The sequence below is a fragment of the Apium graveolens genome, chromosome 7 (genome assembly GCF_009905375.1).
Source record: "Apium graveolens cultivar Ventura chromosome 7, ASM990537v1, whole genome shotgun sequence".
NCBI classification, from domain to species: domain Eukaryota; kingdom Viridiplantae; phylum Streptophyta; class Magnoliopsida; order Apiales; family Apiaceae; genus Apium; species Apium graveolens.
Window position 1 is genome coordinate 110266036 of NC_133653.1, and position 12720 is coordinate 110278755.

Here is a 12720-nt window from a genome sequence, read left to right on the forward strand (position 1 = left end):
GTCGTCTACATAAATCCAAACCCCAATTTTTGTCGCATGTCTACATAACCCCATTCTCTTAAATAAATTCCTGATTCTCTTTAGATTCACACTCAAACCCCCAATATCATACATCCATACCACATATATATACAAAATACCGTACTTTACTTAATACTGGAAAAGATAAAGAAAAAGCATACTAAGAACAAGAATTACCAGGAAATTGAAGTAATACATGTTGAGAACCGATAGCCTGACAGTCAAAGCAAACTCTACCCGGTTATCGCCTTTTTCTCGCTTAAGGTAGTGCTAATATAAGAAAATAAACACAAAGTGAGATATAAATAATTATCTATTTAAAATGTTGTAAGTTCCCCATTTTTCAAAGAAACCAACTTTCATATCTTGGAATAAATTTTAAACTGGGACCCATTAAAGCAAAAAGAGGGCGTGTGGGGTTCACCCACCTCGACTTTCGTTTCTTTTTAAATGCCTCACTTTAAGCTGCATCCTTATCACAACTTCTCCATGTTCTATCTCAAAAAAAAGCTATACTTATTTGGGGGGGGGGCAACTGATGACTTTATAAAATCAGTTTACGGGACATTTCCCCTTCAACAAATGATGGATCCCCACAAAGAAAACTACATGCTCATTCCCTACGTTCCCCCGTTACGAAGTCATGAGATAATGTCTCTTAACCGTCACCCGTAAGAAAATAGGGTCTAAGACAACCGAAGGCATTGTTATGCCTTCGGTTGCCACGGGCTTCTAATATGATCTTATTTATTACAACTTTACACGTATCTTCCATCCAAGCAGCCTATTATTTTTCTTATCTCTTTTATGTCTCTCACGTGTCTCCATAGCCCTCACTAGTCACTGGTCTCTGAAAATTGGGGACACTCGACTAAAAGGGGATAAAAGGGAAGAAAAAGAAAAAGAAACACACGTAATCTAATGACCAGGAACTCAGACCAATCCTTGTTGATCGAAAAACAACCTCACAAACCCGACAATCATGTAGGAAATAAATGGTTGTTATTGACAACTGTACTTCCAAAATCTTTAGGTGTAATTTCTTTATCTTTCCAAGTTAGAGGTAGGAAAATTAATAGTTTACCAAGTGTCTTAATAGTGCCTAGTAACTAGTTGATCGTAACACTAAGATTAATGAAAATTTATTGTTTACTTAGAATATTTAAATCTCCCATTGGGGTGATTTAACGCGGCAATTCCTGCAATAAAGGGTGGTACAAAATATTACAGACAACTTCTTCTATCTTTAAATTTATATACCTTCAGGATTTTTAAGATTCTACACATCTTATTTTTCATTTGGAGATTAAAGCGAGCTGGCCATCTCGTCTAAAACGACCTGTGTGTATGGTGTGTGTCTCAAGGTAAAGCTCAATATTTTGTGTTTGGTAAGAATTTGAAGATAATCTTGTTTAGCAATGGGCCTTCATTCTTGAGTAAATCTTCATATGGCTTTGCTCATTAGTTTTAATCAGTGAGGTTTCTTTATCCATCAACATCTGTCACATGATTTTAATTATATTCTTATTATGTAATATGATTTCTTTATCCATCCAAAAGCATGTCACAAGATTTTAATTATATTCTTATTAAATAATATGCATAAGAGGAATTTTATAGTTATGGTCCATGTATTATTAATTTAATAAGAACCGTTAAATCTTTAATTAAATTGATAATAGTCGTTGGATCTAAAATAATAAAATATTCTATAACAAACAATAAATATGTCATTGGTATTCTAAATTGAATAGAATAATATACCTTTATAATAATTAAACTAAAACGAAGTGAAAATGCTAAACTGAATAGAAGTATAATGTAAAATTCATAATTAAATATTTTTCTTCAATTTCTGGAAAATATTTGTTGAATAAATTTTTAATCCATCACCTAATTAAACAATAATTCGTGAGTTTCAAGCGAACTGTGAAATCGTCAAAATATGAATTTATGAGTATGCCTCCTGTCAGAGCCTGTCGCTTAAATGCGGTTTACGTTGGTTCATGTGGTTTACAGGCTATTACGTGAGCCCGTACAATTTACCCAGTACGCACCCAAAGGGTAGCGGCTATGGGTTACCTACGATTAAAAAAAGATAAAGCTGAAATACGAAATTTGATAGTTTCTTTTTTTTTGAACTTTAATTTAATTTTTTTAACCATTTCAAGTTAATAAATATTTGTTAAATAAAAAATAAAATACTCGTACATTACACGCTAAAATATTAAAAATTTAGTAGTCGGTCATGTACTTGCACTACAAGAAAAATGCAATCAGACAACGGTTGAAAGACAACGGTTAAAAAAAATACCGTTGTCCTAAAAAATACAACAACGGTGAAATGATTTTGAAAAAAAACAGTTGTGTGAGCTTAAGGACAGATAATAGTTATCTATCAGTTCAAAAACTGTTGTCTTTGTTATGCCCTCCCATGGAATCAGACAACAGTGTGCAAACTAAAATGTTTTCTTAGAATACTAAGACAACACGCTAGAACTGTTGTTAAATAACAACCATTTATCAGATTAAGACGATGGTTTTGCTGCTTATGTTGTGTAATTTGGACAAGTGCTTATTCTTACCCTTGTCTCATTAAAAATCAAACAAATGTGCGTTTATACCATTGTTAAAAGGAAAGGCCACAGATAATGGTGTTTTAAAGCATTATATTTATAAGATTTACACGACGGATTTATAACGCGTTGTCTAAACACCACACTTTAAAAGATACTTTTAGAGGTTGTTTTGACTTATTTATTTTTCATTCTCCCTCCTATTTTAATTTAATCTCCCACAAAATTTTAACAACTCAGCAGTTTACTTTTTTCATCTCTCAACTAATAGACAACGGTTTGAGATGTAAAAAACTTGTTAGAAACTTAAACACACAATGGTTTGGTTCTTCATGCATGTTGTCTAAACTCTAGGTAGAAGATGGTTTAATAGATTATCTATAAACTGTTGTCTCTGAGTAATGTTAAAATGAAAAAAATGAGTTGTATATATATTAAATCCCCAGAAAATTAATCCAAAAGTAGCCAACCAATGACTACCTAACAAAATATCATCCAACCAATATAGACTAGCAAAAAACCCTCAATCAAGTTGGCAAATCATAATATTTCCTCAAGTCAACAACTAATTTCAATTGGATAATTCACAAACCAAATTACTTATTAAGATGTTATGTAAGCTTACTTATCACACCAACAAATAATTACTTATTGCAGAATTTCACTCGTTAAAGCAAGTTCACTTATGGAATTGTGATGGAAGAGATAACAACACGAGATGAAAGTAGTAATATATGTCCAGCTGGGCAAAGGGTGTTGCCAAGTGGAGGCGTAAGTGCTAATGGACCTCCGACAACCCTCAGTGGCACTGGCATTGACCGAATGGCATTCTTACAGGCTAATATAACAAGAGACAACACAAAGTTTGTCAATGGAGCAATTGTGGGTGAAAGAAATGTATTCCAGGTAAGCAAATTGATAAAAGTTCATAAATAAGTAAAATATTAAGAGTATTTCTTGAAGAAACTTGATGAGTTGATGTTAGATGATTACTGAGTATTTTCTTCCTCGCTGTGTCTTTCTAATACCCGTGTTCTTGACTTTTTCTGCAGCTAGACCAGGGTCTTTTCATTGGCAGTAAGTTCCCGTTTTTTAATCGTCACCAGCTGACTTGGACCAAATTCCTCCAGCTGAAGATAGTGGAAGAAGGTGCTGGTAACCCTCCACCCCCAGTAACAAGTTGTTGGCAGAGAAGAAGCAGGGTATCATATATTGAACACCTTATTCGATCAGAATTCCAACCAAAACCTTGACAAGCGACCAACGGTTTTAATTAGGCATGTCCATAAAACCAATAATGCAATCAAACAGGCTTTTCCACGAAAATGGGCAAAAACGGGAAACAATGAAATCCGGATCAATAATCACATTGGTCACTGAAAGAAAAATAAAAAAACTGAACATGGTTACAAATTTAAGATTATCAGGGTTTATGGCCCATCAACACTACTGTCCAATAATTAGATGACACTGAATCCAACATATAAATGCCAGACAGTCCAAACAATCAAGAAAAAGGGAGCGATAAATTAGAAAATTACAAATTCCAATATGATAAATCATTTATAAAAATTAAAAAAAAACTGCTAACTTCATATATATTAAAACAGTAATCGTAATTGACACTGATTAATTAAAATTATCAAATTTTGGCAAATAATAATTCGAGAAATAAAAAAAGATTTACGAATAAATAAATTATAGAAGGCAGATAGGTAACTCATGCTGGGGTAATTTTCTAGACAATTTAACTTGAAAGAAGGTAATTTTTACCATCATGGGAGTTGAATCCATTCATCTTCGTCCCGCATATAACTAGCTTTTTTCTCATCAAGTTCGTCAACATTGGGAAACATTGGCAAGTGTAGCTCATTCTCAAGTTCTATTTCTACTGATCCATCATTTTCATCGTCACATTGTTCATAACAGTTCTTTTCCGGTAATTTCAACACGACATACCAATGTTTTTCAAGAGGATCATCAATGTACCAAACCTGCTTAACATGTTTCCCTAGCACGAACGGATCATTTACGAAACCTAATTTGTTCAAATTAACAATTGTATATCCCAAGTCATCTACCTTAACCCCCTGGTTCATATCTACCCAATTACAACGAAATATTGGGACTCTAAATTTGTTATAGTCCAACTCCTATATACTTGTTATAACTCCATAGTAGGTCTGTGAAGTATGTTCAATATTCTTCTCCTTACCCTGTACAAGCATTGTATCTGCAACGACACAGACACCACTACACTGAACTTGTCGAGTGTCATCACGCTCCTTGGTGCTAAACGTAACACGGTTGATTCTATATCCGCTAAATGTAGGGACATTCTTGTTGGGCCCTTCAACAATCCACCTTATCTCCTCAGGTATGTTGTTATGGTCATCCAACAATTCTGATTGAATCTATTTAAAACAAATTGATAAATATTAATTATGATGTTTGCTTAAATAAACAAATAACAAATACATTTACCAGAAAAATATAAACTAGGCCTATTTATGATGTTTTTATTCAAATAACAATTATACCTTTTTTCTGAACCATTTATGAAATTCTGCATTTTGCTTGTTTTTAAGCCAGACTTCATCATTTTCATGTTGTTGGTATCTTGTCATCAAAGATGCCATATGCTCGCTACGAGAAAAATCACTTTCTTTAGTATATTAATCAAAGTGCAGAAAATAATGAAATAACACACACTTAAATATCACTAACTTACTCAAAATATAGTCTAATGTTAGTTGTATTTTGGAGAAAACACAAATGTGCTAGATGCAAGTCCTCATCGCTCGGCTTTATCAATGTCGCACCAGATAGAGGTCTTGCATTCTGCTCATACTTTGCATTTTGAGACACTCCCACGGTAGATTTTTCAAAATTCACCAAACACTCCACCGCCTCTTCGGCAACGTATGCCTCAGCAATACACCCTTCGGGATGAGCCGGGTTCCGTACATATCCTTTAAATGCTTTTAGATATCTCTCGAAGGGATACATCCAATGAAGGAATATTGGCCCACAAAGTTTAACCTCTCTCACGAGATGAACTGAGATATGGATCATCACATCAAAGAACGAAGGGGGAAGTGCTTTTCAAGCTGGCACAATGTTTCCACTAACTCACTCTGCATTTTTTCCAACTTGTCTACATCGATCACTTTACTGCAAATTGCCTTGAAGAAAAGGCAAAACCTATTAATTGTGCACCTGACTTGTTTTTGTAATACTGATCGAATTGAGATTGGAAGCAAATGATGCAATATCGTGTGACAATCATGAGATTTCATTCCAACAAGCCGAAGATTTTCCATGTTTACAAGATTCTTAATATTTGAACAAAATCCATCTGCCAGCTTCATTTTAAGAAATGATGAGCAAACTATTTTTTTTTCTGCATGCGTTAAGTTCCATGATGCCAACGGTACCTTTTCTTTCTTTCCAGGAGTCTTAGGTCTCAGCTCCGTTCTTATTCCCATTTCAGCCATATCAAGACGGACAGATTCCCTATCTTTTGTCTTCTTCGGAATATTTAGTAAAGTTCCAAGAAGGGCTTCACATATATTTTTCTCGATGTGCATCACATCGAGAACATGCCTAACTGGCAAAAATTCCCAATACTCAAGTTGGAAGAATATTAAAACCTTTTTCCAAACAGGTCGAGGTTCACCTTTCTTCCATCGTGGTTGCCGTTGTTTCTTTCCAAATACATGGGCCCTTAAATGTTGTACTCTTTGAAAAACCTTTTCTCCAGTTAATGGAACAGGGGCGACCCCCTTCTCCACAGTGTTATCAAAAGCTGATTTCTGCCTTCTATAAGGATGATTACGGGGCAACCATCTTCGATGCCTTATAATCACCGTCTTACGGTAATTAACCAACCTAGTAGCTTTTGTTTCATCAATACAAATAGTACACACATTATACCCTTTAATAACATTTCCTGACAAGTTCCTTAAGGCAGGATAATCACTTATTGTCCATAATAAAATGCCCCTAAGCATGAAAGACTCTTTCTTATAAGCGTCGTACATTTGTTTCCCACGCCACAACTCTTGCAGATCTTCTATTAGTGGTTGAAGGAACACATCGATATCATTTCCAGGCTCAGTCGGTTCAGATATTAACAAGCAGAGCATAATATACCTTCTCTTCATACAAAGCCATGGAGGAAGGTTATAAATTGATAGCAAAACAGGCCAGCTTGAGTAATCAGTACGATTTCCATGAAAAGGATTGAAACCATCGGAAGATAAAGCTAATCGAAGGTTCCTAGTCTCTGATGCAAAATCAGGCCATTTTTGGTCGACATCCTTCCATGTTATTGAATCAGCCGGATGCCTCATTTTACCATCCTTTTGTCGCTCGGTGTCATGCCACGTCATGTCCTTTGCAATGTGAGGTGTATTGAATAAATTTCGTAATCTTGGTATCAGCGGGAAATACCATAGAACTTTAGCAGGGACCCCTTCAAGTTCATCTCCTTTTTTGTTCAATTTCCATCTAGAGGCCTTACATACGCGACAAGTAGTTTGTTCTTCATCTAAATCACCACGGTATAAGAGACAATTATTCAGACATGCGTGTATCTTTTCATACCCCATTCCTAATGCACATAAGGTTTTTTTTGCTTCATTGAAGGAAGAAGGGATGTTGTTGCCTTCTGGAAGTAAAGAGCCAAGTAATAACAGAATATCACTGAAGCATGAATCAGACATACCATGCTTCACTTTCAAGTTGTATAACTGGACCAGAGCTTTCATCTTAGTGTACCTCTCACATCCAGGATAAAGAGGTTGATGTTCACCTTTAACATGGTTAATGAAATCAGAAGTGTCGGTTTCGTCAGAACTTTCATCAGAAGACATATCATCGTCGTCGTCCTCGTCACGTTCACCCATTCTTGAGGTGCCTTGATTGATAGATTCCGAAGTGTCGGTTTCATTAGAACTTTCTACAGAATTATTCTCCCCGTGCCATATCCAACGTGTATAAGTTTGATCAATACCATTTTGAAAAAGATGGTTTTTAACTATCTGCGCTCTCCATGATTTACTATGTGCGCAGTTTACACATGGACAACTGATTTTTTCTGCATTATAACCATTCTCAAATGCAAATATTAACAAATCTTCCACTCCTTTTTTGAACTCTTTTGTTCTTCTATCCGCTTTTAACCATGACCTATCCATCTTTTAAAAGTCTGAATAGAACCTCAAATTCAGACTAAATTATGAAATCTTTATATTTCCCCAAAATCTTTATAACTGAACCCTAATTGAAGTAAAAAAAAGCATCAAAATGAATTCAAAACAGAGGACTTATATAACCCAAATGCATAAATTAAAGTACTTACCTGTCTTTATAGCTTCTTAAAAATGAATTGTGAAGTCTTTATATTTCCCCCAAATCAATATGAACCCTAGTTCAGAATCACAAAAGAATGAATTCATCAAAATGAATTCAAAAGAGAGTACATATAAACCCGACTTCATAAAAGACTTTACTTACCTGTTCTAGTGTGAAAAGAAATTTAAAACCCGAGTTCTTGATGTCTTGGAATTTTGATGTGACATGGATTTGATATCTAGATTTGAGGACTTGAGGGTATTAGCACGATTTTGAGCATAGATTTGAGAGTATTAGCACGAATTTGAGCATAGATTTGAGAGTATTATGGATTTGAGAGCACATGGACATGGATGAACGACCTAACTACCAAGTAAATAAATGTGTTCTTGTTCCGACAAATACATATTGCTGAACAAATATATGTCTGGAATAAAAAGTAATTAATAATATGTTTAAGTCTCAACTAAATTATTATATAAGAATTACATGGCTCATAAATTAAAATATTTTGAATAATATTAATTCATTTATTTTCTAGGACCACAATAATTTGGATTTTATGTATTTGAATAAATTAATATAGAGGAATAAATTATATAATTTATTAAAAAATAAATAATCACAAATTATTTTAACGAAATAGTATGTCGGTAATAAGAATATCGAATTTATATTACACGAAAAATTGTGAAGTTGTTCTTTAATATATATTAGTGTAGTTTGAATCGTTTAGAATGTCTTTATTATCATTTTCAATTTCAATATTTTTTATATTATTAGTGTTAAACGATCGGTAAATAAATCATCTAATTATCTTTAGTTTGTTATTTGTTTTTACAACTTGATCGTATCGACAATTGGGAGTTCCGAACTATATATTGTTTTACACAATGGTGTTTTTGAAAAACTATTGCCCAACACTAGATTAAATAGTTGTTTTGTAAACTGTTACATATAACTCACTAGCAATAAGTTTGACTTTTTGGAGTTGATATCCCATGTTTATCGATATTTTCTAAATTTGTAAATATTTTCGACGATCCAATTATACGGATGTTTAAATCACCCTTTTAATGATCCAAACATATGGATGTGCTTCGAATATGAATATGATTATCATATACAATATTGATACCTTTTCTAGAAAAAGATGTTCCGATGTGTTTTTATATTAATTGAATCTTTCTTATTAAGCATATTCATCAATTATTCTAAACATTATACTTTAAACCCTATTTTAACCCCGAATAATTTTTTTTATTGTAGGTAACCCGCAGCCGCTACCCTTCAGGTGCGCACTGGGTAAACCCTACGGGCTCACGCAATAGCCTGCAAACCACGTGAACCAAACTAAACCGTATTTAGCGACAGACTCTAACTCATGAGGCATAATCATAAATTCTCCTCCCGTGGGATTCGAACCTGTGACCAAGAGGATAGTTATCCCCTCTTTAACCAGCTGAGCCAACCCTTGCGGGCAACCCCGAACAATTTAGAAAATTACTCTTTCAACTACTTTGTTAAACTAATTTGTTAACCCCTAGTGATCCTTATATCGTAACCGTAACCCCTTATAAGTCACCTTATCAGTCGACCCTACTTATAAGTTGAATTTACGACTTATAAGCTGATAAGTTGAATGTTAGTAACGACGTACTTTGTTCTGAATATATTTTGATTTTTTCTTCTTCATCAACTTTATTTTATAAAGTTATGCTTCAAGATGTCAATCTAATCAAAATTCATTAATTTTAATTAGATGTTGAATTGTTGAATTATGATTTTAGTGAAAATAAATGTAAAGCTATTTTATTGAAAGCTGAAAAAGACTTTCATTCATAAGAAAAAAGAATTACTATCGTTGGGATCTGATTCTACAGTAGATACAGATCCCAACGATAGTAATTCTTTTTTCTTATGAATGAAAGTCTTTTTCAGATTCAATAAAATAGCTTTACATTTATTTTCACTAAAATCATAATTCAACAATTCAACATCTAATTAAAATTAATGAATTTTGATTAGATTGACATCTTGAAACATAACTTACTTATCAGCTTATAAGTCGTAAATTCAACTTATAATTATTAAATATTAAAATTAAGGACATATGGTTTTAGTTTCAGTTTTGGCCAAAAAATGTCCCGAACCAAACCGTGCTCCACCCTAGTTATAACTCCATCTTTAATTATTTTAAAATTTTACAAAGAGAAACTTAATATCCTTAATTATTATTTGTTTAATAAATTTTTATTCACAAACGTCTCTGTTAGCGTAATCTACGTTTGTTTATAGTAATATTCTTAATTATTATTATTATTTGTTTATAGTGATATGATCGAAGTCTTCGAATCAGATTATCGAACTTTTAAGGTACCAAAAATTTAACTTTTATGGATTACGTCAAATGTTTTATCAACATATGTGCACTCGCAAACATCGAACATTTAAAAATTAAAAGTTTTACAATAGATTATTCTTATTTTTGTTTTAGATTATAGACAACGGTTTAGGACAAAAAACTTTTGCTGGAAAATATATGAGACAACGGTTTGTGTAAGAAACCGTTACACAACTACTATTTAAATAATATAGCATACGATAACGGTATCCTGTAAGAACCGTTATGTGATAGTTGATCTTACAACAGTTACTATATCTCCAAATATATGGATAATTTATATATATTTTGATTTTTGATTTTTAGGTTTTAAAAAAATTAAATAATAACAGATTTTGTTGATCGTTGGATTAAACCAGATCTGTATCTAGGCCGTTGGTTTGAAGTGAATTTTTTTCATTTTCCCTCTCTTTTAAATTTCATCTCCCCCCTTTATTTTTTTAGTATCCCCCCGAAATATCCCCCCAAAAACTTTACTCCCCAATCCCCTTCTTCCCCATCAGTTACTCCTCGTCATAACTCCCCAACCCCCTTCTTCCCCATCATCAGTTACTCTTCTTCACGGCGATTTTCTTCACACAATTTTCTTCCTCTTCTTCACACAATCTTCTTCCTCTTCTTCACACAATCTTCTTCCTCTTCTTCCATTCGATTATACTGGTATGTTTCTAATTCAATTAGAGACCGTAAAGCCCTCATCTATATTTGGGGATTTTTGATTTTTACATGTTTTTAATAAGTTTCTAAAATGCTATTCAATTTATTTGGGGTTTTTTGATTTATTTTAGTACTCTAAAACCCTCTTCAATTTATGTTGGGGTTTTTTATTTTTAACTCAATATTTTATGAGATTTAAATGTTGCATGCAATGTTTGATGGTATTGTGGAGTGTCTTTGCTTTGCGGAATGTTGCATGCAATGTTTGATGGTATTGTGGAGTGTCTTTGCTTTGTTTTATTATGTAAAATTTGCATGCAATTGTGGAGTGTTGAGTGTTGATGATGAAACCCCTGGTTTTAAACTGTAATTATCTCATGATGAAACCCCTGGTTCTTGCTATTCTCTTGTTTTTTGTTCCAAATGGATATTAACAGGGTGCTAATTTCTGTTTGAAATCTTGTAACTGTGCTAATTTCTATTTTTTTGTTTCATGTTTCTATTGATTTTTGAGATGAAATTACTGGTTTGTTTGTTATAACTCTGCAGTCGATTAGTTAGTTGAATGTGCCCTGTGCTACTGTCCTATAATAAATGGATAATTTATCTTTATTCACATACCGTAAGTTGTACGATTATAAGCTAGATTTTATTGTTGGTTGAATGTTTGTTTGTGTATATCTCTGGTTAGTTTAGGCACTCAAAGTGTGTCATTTTAAGTAAAATTTATAATACGCTTTTAAGTTGGAAAGTTCAGATATCTCAATGGTTATTCTTTTGTTATTTTTAGGTTCTTTTACCTGTAATGTCTTTGAGTTTTATTGAGTTTACTGTCATGTTAATGTCGTACTTATTCCTTGTTTGTGTATTTCATAGGTTATGGCTACTCCCAAGAAGAAGACCAAGGCAGATAAGGGAAATTTGAAAAAGAAAGCGTCTCACAGGAATGGGTTCAAAAAGACACGATCTTCACCCCATCCAAGGACAATGAGTGTGCTAAGGGCTTTAAGAAAGACAAAGTCCACGAATAGCGAGACCTCTACTCCATTGAGTTCTCCCCCAAAAACTGTGAAGAAGGCCATTTCTGAAAACTTACAAAAGAAAATATCAAAGAAAAGAAAACGAGAAAAAGTTGTTACCAAACCGGACAATATTCAAGGACTAAAACTATTGAAGCGAGGCTGTGTAACGATGCACCGAATTGTGAAACGCAAGATCCGAGGGATCAAACTTACTGTGTCTTTTAATGCAAAAGGAGAGGCATATGGTGAAGAAGGTAAAGAGATGCAATCATATATTGGAGTTGTGGCAAGAACCAAAACCCCGATCTGGCATGATTCTTGGAAATGTGTTCCTAAAGAGACAAAGACAAAAATTTGGGACTGTGTGCAGGTAAAATGAATATAAATAACTTCCATCATTTTAACTTTTATTTTTATTATTTGTTCTTCATTAACTAGCACCTTTTAACTTTAAATTTGTTGGTATATGTACGTAGATGGCTTATGTTGTACGTGAGTCTGCAAAAAAGTTGGTATTCAGATCGGCCGGGGCAAAATGGAGGGAATTTAAATGTCGGCTGACCAAGTACTACATTCTTCCTTATCTGGATCAACCTCAATTTTTTGCACATCCTCCTGCAGATTTTACTTTAATAGAAAAATCACACTGGGACATATTTGTTGTTGATCGCACGTCGCCTGA

General features: G+C 33.5%; 1 protein-coding gene across 1 annotated transcript; it reads right to left on the reverse strand.

The window, feature by feature from the left end:
* Positions 1-5671: 5671 nt before the first annotated feature.
* Positions 5672-7798, reverse strand: LOC141673958 (uncharacterized). The gene has a single exon (XM_074480685.1). The coding sequence runs from the start codon at positions 7796-7798 to the stop codon at positions 5672-5674; it is 2127 nt and encodes a 708-aa protein (XP_074336786.1).
* Between the last annotated feature and the right edge of the window lie 4922 nt (positions 7799-12720).